The sequence below is a fragment of the Podarcis tiliguerta genome (assembly GCF_965153285.1).
Source record: "Podarcis tiliguerta genome assembly, chromosome: 1".
NCBI lineage: Eukaryota > Metazoa > Chordata > Lepidosauria > Squamata > Lacertidae > Podarcis > Podarcis tiliguerta.
The window spans coordinates 105,670,879-105,695,912 of record NC_139534.1 but is presented as its reverse complement, the minus strand read 5'-3'; the positions used below and the strand labels follow the sequence as shown (position 1 = coordinate 105,695,912).

General features: G+C 44.5%; 1 protein-coding gene across 6 annotated transcripts in view; it reads left to right on the top strand.

The window, feature by feature from the left end:
* The window catches only part of LOC310681293 (uncharacterized protein), a 125,756-nt gene that overhangs the window by 48,545 nt on the left and 52,177 nt on the right, over positions 1-25,034 (top strand). For 4 of the 6 annotated variants that reach the window (XR_014513211.1, XR_014513212.1, XR_014513213.1 and 1 more), the window contains one exon: positions 744-889. Coding sequence is in view for 1 of the 6 variants with exons in the window: in XM_083448946.1 (XP_083305072.1) it covers positions 744-889; positions 9,773-9,850 (224 nt within the window). In the remaining 5 variants the exon portion in view is untranslated. Of the gene's footprint in view, positions 1-743; positions 890-4,031; positions 4,491-9,772; positions 11,031-25,034 lie in introns of those variants that run through there. The other 2 variants (XR_014513215.1, XM_083448946.1) reach the window with 2 other exon arrangements.

Sequence of the window (25,034 nt, the reverse complement as noted above, 5' to 3'; positions counted from 1 at the left end):
TACAATTCTTGGAGGAAATAGTAAAACTGTCGCCACCTTTGGTGCTGGGAGATGCTGTCAGGAAATGATGCCCTCCTGTGGCTGAGGCTGCAGAGTTTGTTTCTTCTCTCTCTCTCTCTCTGCCTGTGCTGTGTGCCCAAGCATCCTGATGGTGCTTGGTAAATAATGGAAGTTTATCTTTCAGTTTCCTGAAGATGAGAGGGATTTTTCATTTTATTCCATCGATGTTGGGTTTGTCACTTATAAATAAAACATCGAGGTGTGGAATTTTGCCAGTCGACTGCAGCTGCAGCACCCGCCCCCTCCTCCCTGGATGGGCACTCTCTTGCCCCCGGTAGCACAAAGGCATGGTGTGCCCCAGTTTTCCTGCTATGGAATCCTCACTATTGCTGTTTTTGGCTGCAGCAAAGAGTTCTTGAGGGATCTCCCTTGCAAGCACTTGAATCGTGCTTAGCTTAAGCGAGCAGCCTAGAGACGGAGAGTGCAAATGTGGGCACAGCACAGCGAGCACATTTAATCCATTCATAGCTCTTCATACCGCTAATAGGAATGTGTTATGAATGCTGTTGGGGGGAGATACAGGGAAAGGAGCTTCCTGTAGCAGAAGCCTTGAAGGGAACTGACATTGGTTTCTGTAGGAAGCTTACGAGAGCTTCTAAATGTTGCTTTAGTCAGAATTCTGAGGCATAAAATCTCACGTTGCTTTTTCCTGTTTTATTTCCACCCCCCTCTTTCTTTTGCAGACAGCGCTTTTTGGACTTCAGATCTAACACAAATCCTGAAGCCAGCAAAGCAGGAAGCTGTTGCCAAGGAGACCCTTATATTTCCCCTGGTAAAAGGTGTTTCCCCAGCTATTCAGTGGGGCCACCAGACCCAAAGAGGATTCCAGGTAGCAATATTCCACTTTTCAGAAAATTACAAATTTATTTACATCTTAGTTACAGTTTTAGATCACTTTCCCAAGAGAATTTACAATAAGATACAAAAAACAAAATACATATAATAATAATAAAAAATAACAATGGCCCGGGACCGTTGTTATTCTTTAGTCGTCTTAGTCGTCTTCGACTCTCCGTGATCCCATGAACCAGAGCATGCCTTGGAAACTCTCACCTTCTTCTTAAAGCTTCTGCTTTTTTATGTCCATGGAGTTTTCTTGGCAAAATACTGGAGTGGTTTGTCAGTTCCTTCTCCAAGTGGATCACATTTAGTCTAAACTCTCGGCTATGACCTGTCCGTCTTGGGTGGCCCTGCATGGCAAGGCAAACAAAGGCCCGGGGGCCAGATTCGGCCCAATCACCTTCTAAATCCAGCCTGCAGATGGTCCGGGAATCTGCGTGTTTTTACATGAGTAGAATGCGTCCTTTTATTTAAAATGCATCTCTGGGTTATTTGTGGATCATAGGAATTTGTTCTTTTCCCCCTCCAAAATATAGACTGGCCCCCCACAAGGTCTGAGGGACAGTGGACCGGCCCCCTGCTGAAAAAGTTTGCTGACCCCTGGCATAAAGCACCTAGCTTCTCGGAGTTATTGAAGCCCCTTCGCCATGACAAAGTGATCCATGAAGGGGCCAGAATCATTAACGGCTCCTCAAAAAAGTCAGCAACTATTAGGTATTAACAATCTAGCCTGTGTTTACAAAAGACTGAATAAATGAAAACGTCTTCAGTGGCCATCTAAATTTGTAAATGGAAGAGGGCAAATGTGTTCCTAGGGGAGGGCACTGCAAAATAGGGGTGGCACCTTGGAGAGCCCTATCAGGTGTCCCCCAAACTGTGAATTCCTGTTGGGAGCACCAGTCTGTGGTTAGGTAGAAGAAACACAAATGAAAACAGTTACTTCTTCCTTTAGAAGATTTGAGTAGGAAGATCCCTCTGCTAGGAGTCTAGATTTTTAAATTTCCTTTTGTGAAAGGATTTTTATAACATTTATTTTTACATATTTGTTTTCAAAAAAATTCATACCACCACCATTAAGGAAAAATACCAACTATAAAATTGCATCCATTAAACAAGTACAAAATATATCACGACTGTTTTACTGAACTTGGAGAATAATAGTGTTAGAAGTTTGCGGGTGCCAGAGACCTATGATTCCTGGCTCCAGTAAGTATTAGACTTTAATCAAGGCTTGGGGGTGTTAAACTGGTTGCCTGGCCTCTCTAATCACTGGATCCAGCGAGTGTTAACAGCTAATTAAACCAGACTGGCTTCCTGTGTTGAGTGATGGTCCATTGAGTGAACCAAGGATCAAAGAGGGCTCTGTGCCAGGCAGCAAATTGGGGGGGGGGGGGCTTCCTCCCTCAACAGATAAAGTCAAGAGTTTAGAGTAGAGAGGTTGGAGTTAGGAGTAAGGTGATCTAGAAGAAAATCAGCAAGCGGGAGAGGCAGAGCATGTTGTTTGATTTCTGTTTGAATCCAAGGCTGTGGCTATGGGAGAAGCAAGATCCTTTTGGGCTGTTAATGCTGTGAACTCCTCCAAAGTAGGTTCAGGTTGTGTCAGGAACTGGGCAAAGGTGCCCTCGGGAGACGAGGGAAGTGGTTTTGTGGGCACCTGAACCAGGCAGGAGGCAAGGGGAAGCTTCAAAGCTGGAGAGTGGAGCACAGGATGGCTCAGAAAGGGAGGAGGAAGAGGCCGGCCAGGCAAGTGAAGGGCCAAGTGCTTCTCCCCGCCTTGCCTGCACCACTGCCTCCCAGAACTAGGAGAGAATTGAAGCAGGAAGAGCAGAGGACGTTTCCACGCAGGCACAGTCTCCAGCTAGCCTGTCAAGGGAAGGTACATAAAATGGTGGAGGGGGAGTGGTGCCCAGTTGCTGCAACTGCTGCATGGAGCTCGCACCTGGGAGTAGCTACCAAGACTCTAGATCAGTGTGTGCAGCTATCCAGAGCTGTAGAAGTGACTGCAAGCATAACTTTGACCATTAAGAGTGAAGTCTCTGCCGTGATGAATTTTAAGTCTCTGCCAAGATGAATTTTAACAGGGAGAAATGTAAAGTATTGCACTTGGGCAAAAAAAATGAGAGGCACAAATACAAGATGGGTGACACCTGGCTTGAGAGCAGTACATGTGAAAAGGATCTAGGAGTCTTGGTTGACCACAAACTTGACATGAGCCGACAGTGTGACGCGGCAGCTAAAAAAGCCAATGCAATTCTGGGCTGCATCAATAGGAGTATAGCATCTAGATCAAGGGAAGTTATAGTGCCACTGTATTCTGCTCTGGTCAGACCTCACCTGGAGTACTGTGTCCAGTTCTGGGCGCCACAGTTCAAGAAGGACACTGACAAACTGGAACGTGTCCAGAGGAGGGCAACCAAAATGGTCAAAGGCCTGGAAACGATGCCTTATGAGGAACGGCTAAGGGAGCTGGGCATGTTTAGCCTGGAGAAGAGGAGGTTAAGGGGTGATATGATAGCCATGTTCAAATATATAAAAGGATGTCACATAGAGGAGGGAGAAAGGTTGTTTTCTGCTGCTCCAGAGAAGCGGACACGGAGCAATGGATCCAAACTACAAGAAAGAAGATTCCACCTAAACATTAGGAAGAACTTCCTGACAGTAAGAGCTGTTCGACAGTGGAATTTGCTGCCAAGGAGTGTGGTGGAGTCTCCTTCTTTGGAGGTCTTTAAGCAGAGGCTTGACAGCCATATGTCAGGAGTGCTCTGATGGTGTTTCCTGCTTGGCAGGGGGTTGGACTCGATGGCCCTTGTGTTCTCTTCCAACTCTATGATTCTTTGATTCTATGTGTGCCTTCCTTTGGCTGCAAGCACCCTTGACAAGCTGCGTATATGTGTAAATGAACCGTAAATCCCAAAGATTCCACAGTCTCCACTGTGCCTCATTTCCAAAAGTAAACACAAACCTTGCGTAAGCGTCTGGGACCCCTGCAATCTCACACTGCTCAGAAATTAGGGCGGTTTGCAACAATGTGCATGCTTGTAAATAAAATTATTTTTTATGTCCTTCCAACCTTGAAGTATAAGTCCTTTTGAAACCATAAGGGCTCAAGGGATCCATCTGTTGCTCCTCAGATCATAGGATTTTAAGTCATGAACATCTACAAATATCAAAGATTTCCCCCCAAGCAAAATAAGAACAATTTCTGACCTAAAAGAGGACACACCCACGTTCTCTGCCTCCAAGAAGCAGTATCAACATGACCAGCATCTATCTGAATTAGCCAAAGAGGCTAGGGAGTCCAATCTACTTAAAACAACATTTTTGTTGTTGTTTTTGAATAGGGCTGCAGTCTTAATCACCACTGATTACAGTCAGAGAATAAAGTGTATACGTAAATGTTCCTTTCTAAAATCAATGGGACTTAAGTTGGTAATGTTTGTTAAAATAACTATAGCAAATGCTAATTGAATGGCAGCTTGACTGAAAGGAAAAGCAGACAAAGTTAAATTATGCAGCTGCTGGAAAGATACTGGAATATTATTTACGGGGGCCTAAAAGGGAATGTTTGATTGAAATGCATTTGATAAGAACAGGACAAGACTCAATAACTATCTTCTCGCTATAATCCCAAATCCCCACAAGGTGTTCTGTCAGTGTTGACTGAATGAAAGGGTTGCTTCCAGCTAAGGACGGGGGGAGAAATTTGATTCAGTTCATGTTGAAAGGTGAGCACAGCCATCTTTCAAAATGCACGCTTCTCTGAATTTTGTAATGGAATTATACTAGTGTGAGGTGTGCATAGGAATGCAAATGTACCAGCAAAAGCAACGTTTTAAAATGCATTATATCAGGGAAGATTGCAAAAATGTTTACATTAGGCAAAAATGCACACATATTTGTATATTAGGGGGAATTCACTGGTGAATTTTCAGGTGGATTGCCCCCTTTAAGTGCAAACCAAGGTAGAAATGGGGAGAACTGAACTTAAGAACTTGGAAGAATGAGAAACGGAAATGGATGGTTTTCCCCATCCTTGCTTCCAGAACAGCGTTGTGCTTTCTTTCTTTCCTACTCCCTGTAATAATTTAGCAGCAACCTGGCTTCTAGCAGCAGAGATGCCTGGAGGAGAAGAGGAGGAGGGAGTTGTTGATGGAAAGAGGCAGACCCAGGATTTGTCATGGGGCTGTTTGTCCTCTTGGTGACTGCAGCACCAGCTGTGCATGGGAGGGTAAAGTATAGGGAGGAAGGGAGGGGGCAGTAAAGGACCTCAGGCTCCTTCACAGCTGACCCATAGTTATTTTTAGCTTTGGAATGCTCCTGCCAAGGCCCTCTGGGTCTATTTCTTGTCTCCTGGCAAGTGGCATTGTGTGAGCTTGTTGGGAGAAGGCTACCAGAAAAGACCAGGAGAGCCATATGGGGCTGCCCTTTGGAGGGAGAAGTATTCAAAGAGTCAGTGCAAGCAGGAGATGGAAGTTAGAGCCACTCTTTTTTTCGTTTCTGAGTACAATTCAAAGTGTTGGTGTTGACCTTTAAAGCCCTAAACGGCCTCAGTCCAGTATACCTGAAGGAGTGTCTCCACCCCCATCGTTCTGCCTGGACACTGAGGTCCAGCGCCGAGGGCCTGCTGGCGGTTCCCTCATATACATACAACAAAAACAGTTCTGACTCCACATGTCAAGATTGCTCTGAATCTCCTGACTTCCCCCCCCCCCCATCCCTTCCATGGGTCCTAATGGTATTTTTTTCTAACTGCATATCAATACTTATCCAAATTTTTAATCCTTCTAAATTACCCATACTTTACAAGTGTGGTTAAAATCCTGCTAATGTTTTAACCTGTTTACAGTTTCGTAAATTAAATATAAACTTTTCCCATTCCTTATTAAAGTTCTTGGCTTCTTGATTTCTGAGCTTCCCAGTTAATTTTCCATTTCAGCATAGTCTATCAACTTGGTTTGCCATTCTTCTCTTGTCAGGATAGTTTCTTCCTTCCATCTCTGGGCTAGTAGCAGCTGTTGTCGCATACATAAATAACATTTTCTGATCCTTTGGTATCTCAGTACCTATAATTCCTAGTAAAACTTCTGGTTTTTAAACAAAAGTTATTTTAAACATTTTTTTCATTTCATTATGTATCATCGCCCAGAAATCTTTAGTTACTTTAAACATCCGTCGCATATGATAAATGGTACCTTCTTTTTCTTTACATTTCCAGCAAATATTTGAACTTGTTCTGTACATTTTTGCTAACTTGACGGGTGTCAAATACCACCTATACATCATTTTCATATACTTTCAGTGAACAACATGCCACGAATTTCAATTCTGTTTTCCATAGCTTCTCCCACTTTGCCATTTGTATATTATGCCCATTGTATCATTACAGATTTAAGCTGTTCATCTTTTGTATGCCACTCCATGAGCAAATTATACATTTTCAACAATAATTTTCTAAAACATATTTTTGAAATTTTGATGATTCATAACTAAAACCTTCCTTTTTATCTATCATAAATATATCATTTAATTGATGATACTGTAACCAATCTGTTACCAATTCTCTTATCTCCTCAAAGTCTTTTAATTTTACCTTCAGTTAACAGCTCTCTGTATGTCGGCCAATTAGCCCTCATATTCCATTTTTTCAAAGATATTGCTTCTAACGGGGAGAACCACCATGGTATTTTTTTGTTCTAATAGATTTTTACTGCGGCTGCAGTATTCTGGGCGTATGGCAACCCTATTGTATTGTGTTTTTACTATTTTTGTTGGGAACTGCCTACTATGGCTGGGGCAATCCAGCCAGATAGGCAGCATATAGATTTTAATAAATCCTCTCTCCCGCTCTTGCTGTGCTTATGTGAAAGACAGAGATGCAATCTTAAGTGCAGTTCCATCAGGTGTTTTCAAAACAGTTGATGGCCGTGTGGGGAGGTGCATCAAGAACCACATTTCATTCTTCCTCCGTTGTTTCCCCAGCCCCTCCATTACCTGCAAACAGGGTGAATGCTTGGTAAATAGCTGATTTCATCTAAGTCCCCTGAAACTTTGTGCAAACAAATCAGGATGAATGTTCAATAAACAGGTTGTCTGGAAGCAAATAACAATACTGATGTGCGTTGCAGGCTTTTTACGAGGGTTACTGCTTAATAATGCACACGGAGTGTTCAGAACACTTGATAGCAATAGTTCATATGCTGCGGTTATTATTTGTTTAATACAAGCACTCATAAAATCTGCACCTTCCTAGGAGCCATTCTCCCTTCCCTCACACACAGGGGAGGGCTGCCTCTTATAAGATTATGCCAGCTATGAAACATATATGTGCATCATCCAAAAAGAAAAAGAAAATACCTTGGTAGTATCTCGCTTCAGAACTATTGTCCCCTTCCCCTCATAAGCACATTCAATTCATAGACTAATCTACTAAAACTCATATAATTAAAATCAACTGCAATAGAAAACACTTGCTATTCTTTTGTTTAGGTTTCAGTTCTTTGTAAAGAAATATTGGGGGGGGGGATATTGAATCGGGTTACAGCTTGTGTGCTTGTGGCAAAGATCATACGGGATAACATAGTGTGGGGAGGCGTATGACAGACAACTCAATTCAGGAACCTGCTCCCCCCCCCCATGAGATCATTCTTACAAGTAGCTTAGGTGCCGCTGAAGATGCAATGGGTACATGTGTGTGTCATATATACAAGTTGCTTCCTGGCTTGGCCAAATGATTTTTGATGGCCAAATGAATTGTGTGTTTCGATTCCCTCCTCTCCAAGGGGAGGAACTGATTTTTTAAAGAGAGAAATAAACAGATGCTGGGAGTGTTGGAAGTGGGGTACAACTCAGCTTGCTGAGATAAGAGGCTTTGCATGGGGTGAAAACAGATAAAGCAGCAGACTTTCAGCTTCCTAAACTGTCGCTGTCCTTTTGAAGTGGGTGACCCTCTTTTCTTTGATGCGAAATGGAATTCTGAAGTTGCAACTCCCACTTCTCCCTTCAGACCTCAAGGCGAGGTCATCTGGGATCGCGATCTCTCTCCTGAGAACAAAACAGCAAGCATGGCTGCCTTTGTTTCTCCAACTACTTGAGTTAGCTGGCCTAGGAATCTTTTCTATCCAAGTATGTACTTCCTATGATAAGCCGAAGGGTTTTGGGTTTTTTTTTTACTCAGAAAGCCTCAGCACGAATGCCTTTCCATTACAAGTGGGCTCCAAACAAGGATTCATTCACAGAAATTCACTTCTGCTGTTGCCTACAAACTCAGGTCTGTCTGGAAACACCAACCTCTGATCAGGATTGCCCTTCTCTGACATGATTTGAGGAGGACTCTTGGTTGCTAGCCAGAGGAAAAGGAGGTCATTCCCCCCTAGCTACGAATGTTTGAGTTGCTCGTTATTTCTCTTAGGTGTGGAATTTAAACCTCATGCATTTATCCACTTGGAAGCAGGGTGGCATCTGGAATAAAACACTGGGGAAGGGGGCAGGTAAGCCCTGCTCCACATAACCAATCACAAGATGCACACCATTTGAATGGCAATGCCTATCAACTTTGCTCCTATGCTTGGGAGCATTATTCCTGGTTGACGGCCGGACTTCTTTCCTGACATTGAAATCAGCCTTCCACAACCTGGTGCCCTCCAGGTGTTTTTAGGCTACAAATCCCATCAGCTCCAGTCACCATCATTTGCTGGGTGTGTAGGCAAGACCAATTTAATTGGAGTTTGGTGCATGGTTCAGAGAGAAAAAGTGGCCGTTTGAAGTTTGGCCATGGCGGCCATCTGTAGCTGGGCAAATGTTATGCCTACAAGAAGGCAGCCAACGTCTCTCTCTCTCTCTCTCTCCACCCTCCTCCCTTCTTGCTCATTTTACAGTAGCTTCTCCTAGTTTTCAAAGCTCCCAGCTGTTTCTGCTTGTCTCAGGCAGGGGAGGCTGGTTGCCTGGATACCAGTCCTTCTGATGAGCAGTTGAGTCCCTCCAGGGATTCTTGCCGCTGCCTCCCCACCCCTGCAGTGCAGTATCACTGCTTGAGTGATGAAGATAGAAGCCAAGCACGTCTGAGTGCCCATGGGGCTTTACAATTTAATAAGAGAAAGGAAGAGCGAGAGCGAGGAAGAAGCTGCAGACTGACAACGCTTTCTGTTTCCTACAAAATAACTGCCAAGAGTAGAGATTACAAAGCAAACCAAAAAAATAAGGGGGAACCTATACATTGCTTTTTTTTTGGCCGGGGGTGGGGGCAGGCAGTTGTAGGCTGTGGAGGGAACGAAGAAGGCAAAGCCCTCTTGGCAGACAGTATCATGTGTTTGGTTTTTTAAATATATATATATATATATATTAAAAAATAAATAAATAAAAATAAACCATGTGCCTGAGCAATAGTACTGAAGTGGATCCACGCCAGTGAAATATTTTAGTGTATGTATCCGTGGGCATTCATCTTCCAAGAGCTGCCCCATGAAGGACAAATGTTATACGGTGTACTGACTCTGTCTGTTTGGGATTTGGCTTAAATTGTGCAGGGTAGCAAAAGTAGGCGTGGCTCTCTCCTACCTTGTTGCTCTTCCTTTCTGATTCTTTCTTATGTAAAGAGATTATGCACATATATTGTTTAGGAAGGGGTGTAAAGGAGGGGAGAATTAGCTGTTATAGAAGGATCTTTCACAAATGCACACACCTCATTTCTGCAAGTGGGGGGGGGGGGGAGGGAACCCAGAAGAGATTAGAGCATCTAAAACAGGGAAACATTCAACATGCTTTTGGCTGAATGAAGGCTAACCAAAATGTGAGCAATGGGAAAGAAATGCATGAATAATGCAGAGCAGGATTTGGATCAAGTAGATTGTCACACTGTCCCGTCTTCTGCTTGCAGCTTCTCAATGTGAAATCAAGGAGAGACGGAAGGAGGGTGAAGAAGTCTGTTCTGTCACCTTCGGAGGATGAGACTTGATTAACAGTCCAGCCCATAGCACAGAACATTAGTTTCGTCCTGAGGCAGAGAAATAATTTGTGTCAGAGCTGTGAGTTATGACTGGTTCACACAATCAAGCTCATTGCTTGGTGGCTGTAGCATCAAGTGCTGGTTTGCATATGTGAACGCACCATCACATACGTACATATTGCCTTGAACCCATTTCACTCGAGGCCATTCACACATTTAGCTGTGCGTCCCCACGTGCTGTGTAAATGTGTGATGAAAATCAAGTGATGTAAGTGCATAGATGCACCACCCCAGACACATCCACTGAAACAGGTTAGGGGAACGAGGACAATTGTCCCCAAATGTACTCTATTCACACTACGGCACTTTATGGCTTACTGCAAAAGAGAAAAACCATATTGGGCCAAATTAGTGGAAATGCTGGGGAACGTTGATTGGGTCTTTGGTTTCTTAGTGCTTCTCAAACTTTTTTGTAGATCACTTGAAAATTGGTGGCGGTCTTGGTGGATGACTTAATAAACTTAAAAACAACAACCCCCAACTCATATTTTAATAACAATGGTCTTGCCTCTATAGTGTGACGGATATGCCTGCTTTTGTAAGCAAAGTTATGTGAAGTCAGTTATGCTTTTTGTTAGGCTTAGCAGGGCTGAGTGCAGATAAACATGACTGAACCTCAGCCTTTCTGCAGATCACCTAAATGGAACTTGCAGGCCACACATGGTCTATGGGCCACAGCTGGAGAACCTCAGGCTTAAATGACTTAAAAAGCAGTTGTAGAGGAAACTTGAATATGGAGCACACAGCTGGAAGGATGGGGGTTTAGCTTTCTTCCCCATGCCGTTCTCTTTTGGCACAGATCACACCTCTCCAAAGCTGTTTCATTGGGGAAGATGTATGCATACTCATGTATTTTCCTTAATGGGACACACAGCAATTTTGGAGAGACAATAAATGCACACACACACACACCATCAGCCAGTCTGGCTTAGGGGAGAGAATGCTTGATTTGGAACAAGCAGACCTGACTTCAAATTTCTGCTCAGCCATGAAGGTCATTGTATGACTTTGAGCTACTCATCCTTTCTCGGCTTTTCTCACAAAGCTGATGTGAGGATGAAGTGTTTTGTGACACAGGACTTTTGCCATCTGCACCACTTATACCTTGGCTTTGCTGACGTCTCTGTGCCATAAGAATATCCTCTCAAGAAGTATATTTTGAGCTAGCAGGGTGGGTGCAAATGAAGCAATAAATCAGGGATGGAGACCTCTCCTGACTCGAGAGAGTGCAGCTTCATTGTACCTGGCATCCTCTGCTCAAGTAATTCTTATTTTGTTGAGTTTTTAAGGTTATTATTCCTTTCCTTATTTTGATCAGTTGGTGTACTGAATAGCTGAATTGCTCCCATTGCTTTTCTTGGGTAGCTTCTGCCTACCTTCCTCTTGTTTTTACTTATCCTTGTTTCTCATATTTTTTGGAGCATTGATGGGTATTGGGTCTGTCAGATTTCCCCAAAGCAGTAGTTTACTAGCTACAGAACTTAAGCCCTCCTGTTCAGGCATAACTAAGAGATTTTCCCAGAGAACATTAGGAGATGTTGCATGGTGTGAGTGTCTGAGTGTGAATCTTTCATTTACTGCTATATTAGAACAGCAAGAGATATAATCCATCACTTTATAAGATGATGGGGCTGACTGAGCCAACAGCATAGATGTCAAGATATAAAGGATTTTTTGACAGAAGGAGGAGAGCTCATCTGGTTGTTTAACAAACATTGGCTTGGGCTGCGGACATGCAACATTTTATTCTGGAATCAATGAAAACAGAGTACTTGTTTTTTCCAACATGGTCCACACACAAAATCTAGATCTATGGCATATTTTCTGCCCTTGGAAAGTTCTGATTGAGAAACTAGTTTCATTCCAAACTTAAAATGTCCTTGCAGTTTGATTCCACGCTATCCAGCAGTGTGTCCACACCTGTCAAATGATGTTATGGTTGGGCATATACCAAGATCGCAATCGCCACTTCCTTTTTTATTCACCTAAGGCATGTGCAGGGAGAAAAAGGTGCAGCTATCCTAATCAAGAGGAGGGTTTTCAAGTAGCCACAGCCACTCATGTGGGTGGCAGGATCTAGAAACAACCTAGATTGAAAGCAGCATGTTGAAGACGAACACGAACGATTCTGGATTGAGGAAAAACTATACTTTTCCGCATACAAACAGGTGAGTGTGTATGCAACCTTACAGTATTTTCAAAGAAGGAAATGGGAATAAACCAGGAAATGGGCCAAAGAGAGGTGGATTGACAATGGATATAAAGTTTTGAAGAGGATAAAGTATGAGAAGAAGAAAAGCAGCTGTTGGTTGGTTTCCCTCTCCAAAGAATACTCTGTCTAGTCCTCCAAGTTCTGTGCTGAAATAAATGGTGATCAGGTCTTGGAGCAAAACCAGAGCTCACTGCTGAACACCCCCCCCCCCCGCCTCAATAAACCAGCCTGCCTGCATCCAAATAATTCTCTCCATTTGGTTCACCTATCTGGCCCAATCTGATAGGAAAGGTCAGACTGTAAAAACTGCAGTTTATTGTAGAGACATATCACACAAATGCACTTTTAAATACAGGCATTGCATAGGAGAAGAAAGGGGGGGAGCCAGTGACACTGCAGCAGACGCGGCGGAGACAGAAATATACTTGTCGGTTGCTGCATGGATGGGGAAGGCACAATGGCTGCATTCCATCGTGTAAATCTTCTGTCTATGAGAAGCATGCTATAACCTAGCTAATAAAGGTGTCAAACACTGGCAGAAAACAACTGTCTCGTTCCTTTCCATTTGCTCTTACCCTCCACAATCCATAAACAGGGATGGAGAAAAGAAATGGGGATTTTAAAAACATTACGAGTCTATTTTTTATTATTATAAAAAAAAAACCCCACATAAATTGGATGCTGTAGATTCAGTGAAAATAGGAACTACAGATGCAGCAATGATCAGTGGGATAAAACTCCAGGTAAACTGCCTTCCTGGGCAACAGCTGTTATCTCTTTAACCACTGTGCCCAGAACTACAGCGTTCATCCCTCTCACATAGCAGGAGGCCGGGACCAGGATAAGGCCTGTGTTGCTCGCTGCAAGATGGATGCCTGAAATGGCTGCAGTCCTCCGCTTACCTTGGTGCCTACCTTTGCAGCTGTAGACCTGTAGGCTTGTTGTCTCCTCTTCATAGACTCAAACTCAGCAGGGATCAAAAGTGGCCATGTCTGAGCATGAGAGAGCATGAGTACCATGCAGGCAAGCTTCTTTCGGAGGATTCATATTGTCAGGGCTGCCAACTTTGCTTTGCTGGTGCTGTTCCTCGGCTTTAAGCAAATTAAGCGGATTCGTTTTCTGGTGAAGAGATAACACGATGGTGAAACCTTTGCCTGCTAAATTATTGCATGTCTCGTTACTGTTAAAAGCACAGGACCCGGAGCAGTAGAAAGCTGGCAACCCAGGGGTGGTTAAACTCAGGTCCTGCAGGGTCAAATGTGGCTGTCCAGGCCTCCCTATCTGACCCTTGGAACTAGTTGTAGGACACACACGCTCCCCCCAGACCATAGCTTGTACTACCCTGCTTCATATCTCGGGTGTTTTTGCCTGTCTGGAATGTGTCGAACTCTTGATAACGCCTCTTCCCTATGTGGATGGAGGAGAGAGGGATTTACATTTGTTGCTCCACCCACTTTGCCTACAGCCCCACCCACAGGTGGCAAATGCCCTCGGAGAGCCGCCCCTGAAGAGTGGGGACCCTTTTTGGATTACTTCAGAAAGTGGTATAGTCAAGTGAAGTCGTGGTTAGGATTCGAAATACGGGCAGCAGAGGGGAGATGACAGTAGAGGAAATATGTATTAGATAAAAAATATGCCATATAATGCAGCAGAAAAAGGGTGGGACTAGAACAGGCACAGGCAAACTCAGTCCTCCAGATGTTTTGGGACTACAACTCCCATCATCCCTAGCTAACAGGACCAGTGGTCAGGGACGATGGGGTTTGTAGTCCCAAAACAGCTGGAGGTCCAAGTTTGCCTCTGCCTGGAGTAGAAACATCATGGAGGTAAGGGTGGGAAGTCGAAACGTTAAGGGAAATTTGTGTTGAAGTTTAATTTGTTAAAATTTTCAAAATCCAATAAAAAATTCAATTTAAATAGACAGCTGCCCTTGGCCTGAAAAAAGTTCCCTAACCAAAGCTATGAGAAAAATTGGGAGGAGAGCTCATGAGAGGATATTGATCAATGGGAATCTATAAGTGGAGGACGCATGAGTTAAGAGGCACATTACTGACGGAAGTAATAATTTGCTGGCATCTGACATACAAGGAAGAGAGAATGGAGGCACACTGCAGACAGCGGATCGATGTGCGCTACCTGGGAATTAATGCACAAAGAATCTGCAAAGTAGATGAGGAAGAAGGAAAGCTTTTCATGCAGTTTTCCCCCAGTGCACCATGCAGGTCCTTCTCTGGAAGGGATCATTCAGAGCCACTCCAATCCAGACTAAGCTGAGTTTAGTATGTTCTCTATGCCAATCACTTGATTTCTCTGTTGCCCCACATTTCCCTGCCAGCTGCTGCCAACAGAGATGCTTTACGTACTCCTCTTGGCATGGTTAATTTAGCTTCCCCCCTTGCTAGTGAAGGTCTCTGCCAGAATGGGCTGGTAGGAGGCCCATATAAGATGAGATGGGCAGCTGGTCCTCAGCACTGCTCTTTCCAGTTGAATGCCACTTGCTTATCCCACCAGATTTATACAAAATGGATAAGGCACCAGCCTCCTAAGACAGGGATTGTGGGTTTGCATCCCATCTGGGGTGACTTTGTTTGATGCCACCCCGGTGGTGTAGCAGTAGAACTGTGAGCACGTTTGCAAAGCTAAGCAGGGTCTGGTATGGTTTCAAAGTGGATGGGAGACCGTATGTTGAGATTCCTGCATTGCAGGGGGTTGGACTTGAATGACCCTCAGGGTCCCTTCCAGTGCTACAGTTCTAATTCTAGGTGAAGCACCCACAGGACACAACATAAAGCCCTTGCAGTGGAGCATGGCATGGGGGCAGGGAGTGCTTTGCCCATCTTCTCCGATGGGCAAATCCTGTCCCAGTTACAGGTGGGATGAAGAGCAGGAGATGGGGATAAAGAGCCACACCCCAAGCAGCCACTGGTGGATGAATTTGCAGGCACTGGGGGGCAGTAGTCATATGTGGTAGAGGCTGGGGAGATATACCAGATTCAGCCCATCACAGACTGGGATTGTCTAGTCCAGTCCAGTGGCAAATCATTACCTTAAATCAGGAGTGGAAAACCTCCAGTCTGGGCCAAATCTGGGTCACTACAGATCCTATTTGGTCTGTGTGGCAGTCCCCCCAAAAGCTATACCCATTTGTGATGTCAGGTGTGGTGCAGGTAGAGATGTCGCTGGATTAGCTGCACAGCCAATGTCCCATAGGGAACGTGATTGCTAAATTGATTCCAGCAGAAGGCAGGGCTGAGGTTGCCACCCATCAGCTGCTAGGAGGTGAGTTCAGCAGTGCTGCATTGGCTGTGCCATCAAGTTCCCCTTGGGAAGTGACGTTTGAGCAGTTCCTTGGGTGACACTTTTTGAAGGTATGTGTACTAAGATCTTAGAAACATAGAGGTGTAGAGTTGGAAGGGACCCAAACGGTCGTCTAGTCCAGCCCCCTGCAATGCAGGAATCTCAGCTAAAGCATCCAAAACAGATGACCATCCAACCTCTGCTTAAAAACCTCCAAGGAAGGAGAGTCCACAACCTTGAATGCACACATGGCACAAATCCATGCATACTAAGAAATACTTGCTCTCGTGCTTAAGATGAGATATCCGGACCTATAGAGATCCGTCCACCACAGGAAAACAGCAAAGCACGGGTGAGAGGTGCAGAAAGCAGACTGTGCTCCACTTCAGCTGCCATTAAAATATCCAAAGAGCTTAATCACCTCTACCTATTCATCGGAGAGGGAGCCATGAACTTAAGGAAGCCAGTACCTTGCAGACTAACATGTGCCTGTCATTTCAAAAAGGTTGGCTCCTTCCCCCAATGCGCTTTGAAAAGTGCTTTACAGTTGGCAGGCTTGGTAAAATGCCAACATCCAGTTCCTCTGCCTGTGCTCATCTCTTTGTAGGAAGCCATTGTCTGGTTTTAGCTGGGGAGATAAAAGCAGGAGAGAAATGGGGGAAAGGATCTGGTTGTTTTCAAGAGTCAAGACAGGTTTTGCTCCACATGAAGCATATGGAATACTAATCTAATTTTTACTTCATTGCATCCTTTAAAACACACGCACACACGCACACACACACACACACACACACACCCCACATACCCTCCTAAATCTCCAACACTACAGAGTTGCCATGGCAACTACACATATGAGCCAGCTGCAGTTGCTGTGGAAACGGAAAGAAAAGTGAGAGCCAAAGAAATAATCCCATAGGAAAATCTGTTATGACAAAAATAAAAATAAAATCTTGTTCACAATTCCTGGGGCATTGGGAAAAGGGGGAGAAAACAGAAGGAGGGGGTGGGGAAGAGCCAACACACAGCCCTGCTTATACAGCATAATGAAATTTCCTTCATAAATTACTATGAATGCTTGGAAAGTAATTTCCCGCTGCTTACCCCTCCGAAAAGTCAATCCTACCTCCTCAGAGGTGTGTCAGTCAGATCCAGATCGGGATTTGTGTGGGTATGTGTGTGTGTGTGTGTGTGTGTGTGTGTGTGGCCAAGCTCTCCACAGTGGCCTCTGGGGTCCTGCCACAACCTGGGCCTCTTGGCAGGGCTTTTGCTGGGACCGTCAGTCTCCCCCTTGCTCACTTGTGGGCTTATACAATCGCTGGCTTTGCAATGGGCCAGGAGCCAAACGAGATGAAACAGGGTGTCCCTGCCTTGTTCACATACAAAGCGCATGGCTGTGGGAGCCACAAACAGGGACATACTGGTAAAGGGAATGAAACCCGTCTCCTTTCTCCTTCTTCTTCCTTAAATTATATATTTATTATTCTTTCATGTATAAAAGTACAAAGGTAGAGAACAACGGCATGAGCAAAGAGAGAAAACATTTCATGAAGAATAGCAATCACAATCTGTCAAAATTGTTGGGGACACAGGAGAAGGCCTTTTTGAGGGCTGCTCTCAGACTTTGGAACCCCGTCCCTAGAGAAGTTGGAGTGACTGACTCCTTCTTTGTTGTCCTTCTGCCTGCAGGTGAAGGAAGACTTTCTTGTTCCAACAGGATTCTTCTCTGTTCTTCTCTGTATGTTTTTAATAGATTATGGAAGTTCTCCCAGAAGATATGCATTTCTCTCCTGGCTGTTTGAAGATATGGAAATCGTAGCTGACAGGGTGGTATCCACACATCAAGCAACTAGGCAGAATACACCCAAGAACACTCTCGCCTATTTCACCACACATTAATATTTTCTCAAAAATATCTACCTGTGATCCAATATCCCAAAAGGCTGAAGAAATTTCCTATAGAATCATAGAGTTGGAAAGGGCCCTGAGGATCATTTAAGTCCAACCCCCTTCAATGGAGGAATATGAAGCTGTCCCTGAACCTGCAACCTGGGCATTATCAGCATCATGCTCCAACCAACTGAGCTCATTTCCTTTTCATCTTTGCAAAGCCAAACACCACCAATTGTTCCTATTTTTAAGATGGAATTTAATTACAAACCAGCAAGTTCAGGTTGCAAAAAGAGAGCTGATTTGAAACAAACTCCTCCTCCCAATAAGATGAGATTTATTTTTTCCATATGGAAAGTGAAGGGAAAATGCACTGCTAAATGTGGGGTGACACTTGCTTTTATGCACTGCAGTCTAAAATCTCCCCACGAAGGAATCAGGATGAATGCACATTAAGTAGCCACCGTAGTCTAATCTCTCTTCAAACAAATCAGGATGAATGCTCAATAAACAGGCCCTTTTGGAGCAGCCATAGATGTCAGGGGATTTTTGCTTGTTTGTTTACCAGTGTTTTTCCTAAGCTGCATTTAACATTGAGATTGTCCATTGACATCTTCACTGATCATCCTGTATTCTGACTGGAAATGGACTTTTTAAAAAGTTTGCACAACAGCAGGCATTTCTGAGCCATTCCCACCCCCACAAAAGCTTGCAACTTGCTCCTTTCAGGCTTGTTCCCCTCATTCTCACTTCATAATGAGAAGCCAACGCATTTGGTCTTTGTGGTACCTATACAGTCTATGCAATTCCGTACTGAAGTCAGCGGGAATGAATAAATAAAAGGAAGACACAGAGCAGAGTGCTCCCATTTAAGGGAATAAAAAAACTACTCACATTTACTAAAGTGGTGGGGAGAGAAAGGGGGAAAGGAAAGGGGACTCTTTCTTCAAGATATAATTCTTTCTTTACTACTTAGGAGCAAACCCCAAAACCAGTCTTCAGGGTATAAATATTTATGCCTTCTGCATATAAGCAGATGTAACATTTCCAATTAACTGTCGATCTTTCCAGACTCTTTTTTTTTGTCTGCTGCAGTTTCAGTTCAGAATATAAAGATGAAATATGGATGGGGCTTCCTTGATTTGCTGAGCTCAGATGTCTAATGCATTTCCACGTTCCTGAAGATAAAAATTGCATGGCTTGTATGTTTCCTTCTCAAGCTTTCTCTTACATTCCTTCTTACTTTTTAATGTGCATGTGTTTTCATGCAAATGGAAAAGTACCATTCCAAAGGTCTGTTGGTGCAATATAAATGTGGGCTAAGAAAGTGGTAAGTGCTAGGGGCAGCTAATGTGGGAACGTCAAGGAAGGTAGGAGAGGATGTATTGTTTTGATATTATCCTTCCTCACTCACGCGAGTGAGTAAAGAGCAGAGCACATTCCCTTTGCCACTTATTGGGAGCAAGTTGATGATTCGCTCGAATCCTTTTATGAAGCAATCCAGTCTGGATTGTTCCTGGTAAGTTTCCCCTTTATTTCCCTCTTAAAATAATAACAACGCCACATGGTCTTCTTTAAAAGTAAGAATTAAGTTTTATTCACACCCAGTTCACAGTAGTAATCTGAAGGCAGGCTTTATCTTGTAGCTACAGTGAAAAGAAGTCTGAGTTACATCTCAGACACTTCTTGTGGGCTCCACCCTGTGTGAAGGTCGAGCCACGTGCTGGCTAAGAGCCAGGAGACTCCAAAAGTAAGGGAGTAAGAGACCAAGAGAGAGATACTTGCGTGGCCAGCCCTTTTATCTGGTCAGCTAGGGTCAGGCCCATCTACCTGGTCACACGCAGGGGGAGGAAGTTGCAGAGTAGATATGACAGGAAGTCCTCCCTGTCTGGAGCAACATTCCCCTGTGTGTCCATTTGAGGCAACGGGAAAATGTTGCACTTGACTGCTCTAGTAATAATACACCCCACAGCTAACAGTCAGAGGCACAGGAGCCAACTCTGAGGGGCCAAGGTCCATTTGGCTCTCCCAATAAAATATTTGAGGGGGCCTGGATCCCCAAAGTTGATGATCCTTGCCATTCAAATGATGTGTGTGTGTGCTGCATCATGTGATTAATTATGCAGGGCAGGGCTTACCTGCTCCCGCTAATATTTCATTTGAATTGGCACCCCTGGTGGGAAGCAGTAATGCTTCTGAATACCAGTTAGTAAAAACCTCAGGAGGGGAGAGGGCTCTTGAGCTCAAGTCCTTCTTTGCAGGCTTCCCTCAGGCTTCTAGTTGGCCACTGTGAGAACAGGATGCTTGACTAGATGTCCGGAAGAGGCCACAGAGGCAAATTTCAGTCCTCCACTAGCAGCTTTTTTAGAAAGACCTAGCCTCATTTTACACAGATAATGCAGGTTTATGGAACTTCTTTTTATACTCACACCAGGAGAAAATGGCTTATCTTCCATCAAGCCCTGTTTACAGTTAGGAAAACAGAAGAAGATGCTTCACTGCTTAATCTGAACCAGGGCTCATCAGAGGCCCTGGAATTGGAATGATTTGGGTCTATAAATATAAATCACAGATTGAGGACAGGCATAAAACACAACTTTAATCTGCGGAATCAGTCAGCAATCTCAGTCCTTCCTCTGCTCCAACAGTCCCACTGACCTGGGGCATGTTCACGAATTACTAATTTCTGAGAAAAGGTTGAGCAGTGTTCCAGATAAGAGAATATCTCTAAATTACAAACTATCACTTCAGGAACCAGTTTCAAAAGATGCTGTTAGGCTGCTGAACCTTTGCTTCCATGCGTTATGTGGAACTCTTTTTTAATCCTTTCTCTGCTTTTGTGACATGGCTGGAGAAAATTGCCTCTATAAGTATGGGCAGGGTGCTCTTTCTTCACCACTGAGGGCCGCTTCAAACATCACTTTTTCACAAAGATATACATATTAGATGTTCTGGTGTCCACTGAAACATGCAGCTGTGAATGCAACAAATGTATGAAACCATATAGGTACACTCATGAATGGTTGTTTGTCTCTGGTACCATTTCAGTTGAGCACATACTCTTTAGATGAAGGTTAGGTTCACCTTTGCCAAATGCATGAAGTACCTTCAAAAACCATAGCTAGGCAGTGCTATTTTTCTATAAAAAGAGGTGCTGGAACTCACCATGAATGTCATTCTCTTAGAACAGCAATGGCGCCCACCTGAGAGGTGCTGGAACTGAGTTCCGTCAAGTTCTGGCTGGGGAGGAAAAAAAAGCCCTGCTAGTGAGTCCATGACACCTGAGATTATTTATTATTACACCTGAGATAACTTATTTACATCCTGTTTTCCTTCCGTTAAGGTTCAAGGCAACACACTTTACAACAACCATGTGAGGAAGGTGAGGCTGAGAGACCACAACAGGCCTAAGTTCAGCTGGCAAGCTTCATGGCTGAATGGGGTCTCCCCAGGGCTTGTCTGGTACATTAAGCGCTTCACCATGCTGAGGCTGTGTACATTTAGAGGAGGGGTAGGCAACGTAAGGCCCAGGGGCTGGATGCAGCCCATTCGCCTTCTCAATCCGGCCTGCGGAATCAGTGTGTTTTTACATGAGTAGAATGTGTCATTTTATTTAAAATGCATCTCTGGGTTATTTATGGGGCATAGGAATTCGTTCTCCCCCCCTTACTCTTCAAAATATAGTCTGGCCCACCACATGGTCTGAGGGACGGTGGACCGGCCCATGGCTGAAAAAGGTTGCTGACCCCTGATTTAGAGCATCCTGAAGAATCTAGGCCCTGTGATTTGTTAAGGGTGCTAGGAATTATTATTGTCTAAGGCCTAAACGATAGCTCCCACGATGCTTTGGAGGAAGCAATGTGCTTTAAATGTGTGGTGTGCATGCAGCCATTCTCCAATTAGGGAGCATGGTTTTGGATCAAGCATCAAGGTCTGCAAATAATAAAATTGTACTGCAGAAGATTGATTGAACTTCTGACTGCAGGTGGGGGAAATGATTTACCGGAAAACAAAATGAGGCAGAGCCTGGGAAGAAGGCATACGGAGAGCACAAATACCGAAGGCAAGGGAAAAAGGGAAAAGGGTGAGAAATGCTTTCTACTGTCACAGTCTGAAAGCGGTTTTCAACAGACTCCGCTTCCTCCCCTCATCCACAGAAGGCTGTGTTCTTCAGTGCTTTCTCCATTTAACGAGATAGGAAACCCAAGACACGCAATGTGAGGCGAAAGAGGAGAACCATTTCTCCTTGGGACCGTCTTCCATGTTGAGGGAAATGTAGGATGTCCTGGCAGGGGTCTCTCTTGGCTTCAGTTCAGGGAGAACGTCTAAACTGGGGACGGCATAGTTATCTGTAATTCAAAGCCCCCATGAGGCGAGTATGCCTCTCCTTGCTTTTCACCTTCTGAAGCCTCTCAAAGTCAGCTCTTACACATGCTGTTTCTATGGAAACGGCGGAACGGCTTTAAACCCATCCATGCTGCAGTGTTATTAGACGTGACTCTTCGGCACTGATTGTGGCCTTCTCTTGCTTGCCTTTCCCGGCCCCAGTTCAACCTGGCAACTGTGCTCTGCTTTCTTTTTTTCACTGATTACTTCTCTCCTAGAGACCTTCATTCCCTGTTTGTCCATCCTTAAAGTCCAAAACGGGAACAGGGCCCAGGACTTGCAGACCTACATTTTTTAACATTATGGATCAACAATCTGAGAAGCACAGCATGGGACCAAGCAGAGGCAGTCAGGGGCTGTTGAGACATTTCAGATCGAGGTTCGAAGGCATACGATTGGCTATATTAAAGATTAAATCACAAAAACACAAGAGGTAGCCTGACAGCCGCAAGGCACGGGGGGACTGTGCCATTCCCCTTGGTAACTGCTGTTAGTTCAAACAGAGTGCTGCAGAACTGGGCAAGATGGCACAACCCACATCAACAAGTGTGGTGCTACACCTTTTTGTAGTCCTTCCTAGAGGTCCCTTCCCTGCTCTACTTTCTGCTTAGTGCTGTAGGAGCTGAGGGGAAGGTTCTGTCTGGCACTGTCCTTGCGCCCCTTGACTTCCCTGTCAATACTCCTTTCTCCATCACTGACCTTAAGAACATGAGACAAGCCTGCTGCATCAACCCGATAGCCCATTTGTTCCAGCATCCTGTTCTCACGGAAGCCAAACAGATTCCTGTAGGAAACTGGCAAGCAGGACACAAGCACAAGAGCACTCTCCCCCAGGATGCTTCCAGCAATGGACACTTCTGAATATCCATGCCTCTGACAATGGAAGCACAGCATAGTCAACAGGGCTAGCCGTCAATGACCTGGCAATCCCTTATCTGATTGTTTCAATTGCTTGGAGAAGTGGTGAAGAATGAATGTTGCAAGAATGCTTACCCTTCTACTTCCTACTGCTTTTTTGTTAAAGGGGAACTTGCATGGATAGCTCAGTTGTTCAGAGTGTGGTGCTGATAGTGCCAAGGTTGCCAGTTCGATTCCCGCATGGGACAGCTGCATATTCCTGCATTGCAGGGGGTTCAGCTAGATGATCCCCTGGTCCCTTCCAACTCTATAATTCTGTGATTCTATGCCTCTCCCATGGGAAAATGCGAAAGCTTCACAAGCATCCAGGGCCTACAGGTCTTCCTGCACAGGAGAGAAGAGAGCTGCCTTCTCAATTGTTGCAAGATGCAGCACAGACTCTGTAATCCTTCTGCTTTGAGTGGAAGCTCCTTTACTGCTATGGAGAGATATTTAATAATAATAGTGATTCTCTCCATGTGTACATGCTACGTGGCTACTTTTCTGATTTATTTAGCTTTTCTTCAGCTGTGTCCATGAATAAGGCCCCAAAGAAATCAGAGACCCAGGAAATGGTGCAGTCCCCTCGGAACATTTCCCTATGGAGCTAGTCACAATTGCTGCAGAAATCCTAGATGTGTGGTTGAACTGCCAGAAAAAAAGCTCTAAATTCTCCATAGCACCTAGCAGCACAAGGGGGGAAGAAGCATCATCGAACTCTGTACAACTGTGGCCTCATCTACACATTTGTTTGTCCCATGACAACAAGTCATGGGTCCAAGAGGCTGGATTTTTTGTCCCACCACGAAACCCGCTGTTCACTGCTGAATCGGAACAAACAACAAGCCACAGAACATTACTACTCATTATATACCGCCACCCATATATATTGGGCTTTACAAAGAATGGAGTCTGTTTCCCAAGGGCCTTACAATCTAGATTGTCCTTTGCTTTGATTCAACAGGGCTGCCCTTGCATTCTTGTAGGGAGCACTAAGAAAAGGCAATCAAGGGATGCAGAGCCCCATTGGCAGAACAATTTAGATCAGTGGCTCCTAAACTCCCTCTCCCACCACAAACCACTTGAAAATTGCCAAGGGTCTCAGCAGCCACTTAAATGAATTCTCTGCCTTTGTAGCAATTGCACTGCGCTGTGCCAGATGCTGTATGATTTTGTGTTGTTGCAGACAGGCCACCGGCTACCTTAATGGACCTTGCTGACCACCAGTGGTCCACAAACCAGTTTGGGAAGCCCCCCCAATTTAGATCGCTGTAATAAGAGAAGGATGCAAACCTCTCTCTCTCGATACATAAACAATGTTTCTTGGAGGTTACTGTAGTAGCTGAGGCTGCAGCAGTGAGTGCGATGTGGGTTGTATAATATCTAGCCAGGTGCCAGGTGGGGAGTGCATCTGTTGTATTGAAATCAGTGCTGTCTGTGTTTCTAATAGTGACATCAGCAGCTGGTTATTTCACCCCTGAGGCTGCTTCTGCTGCGTCGCGAAGAAGATGCATACCACGTGCTTGTTGTTGTCCCAAAGGACGGCCTTTTGTTGGGGCATTGCACCATTAAGCCTGGATGATTTCTGTCCCTTGCTGCTTTTTGAAGTAGGCTTAGGGTGTTTGCAGCTCTGTGCTGGTGGTAAGTAGGCAAAGATGTTTCAAGATGGCTGAAAGAAACATCGAGCAAGGAACAGAGCAACCACACGGTGCCTGTTCCCTTATAAATATGGAGTGAATTATACGGATGGCAGAATCAGAAAGTGATGGCCTTTCTGAACACTCTTTTTAAAGCTTTGTTAAGGGGGGGGGGAATCAATATAGCATTTTATACAAACCTTCTCCCAACCCTGATGTGCTTTCGGCTTCACTGTCTCAGGCTGCATACACACTGCACATTTACAGCACATTACCTTTGCCCCAAAATATTGGAAACTGTAGTTCACTCCTCAGAGAGCCACAGTTTCCAGCACCCTTAACAAACTACCATGCCTAGGATTCTTGAAGTGTGCTTTTAGATTTATGAAGCATACCCTCCAACATTTCTCTGATGGAAATAGGAACATCCCATACCATACTTATAATTTACTATTTATACCCCACAGAACTTACTGGATTGTCCCAGACACTCTGGACAGCTTCCAACATATATAAAAACATAATAAAACAGTAAACTTTTTTTTTTTTTTTAAATCCCTATACAGGATTGCCTTCAGACGGCTTGTTTTTCCTATCAAAAACTCCCATCAGTCTCTTTCAGTATGAAGGGCACCAGATTGGGAAGTTTATTTTGGAGGGGGAGGGGAGAACATTGGAGGCTTAAATTAGGGTTGCCATATTTCTTAAAGTAAAAACCAGGATACCCCGAAAGTTGTTGAGCTATTTTTTACAAAACGCCAACCTTCCCCGCCCCCCATGCAATTTATCAATTGAGTTGCTTAAGATCCAAGACCGC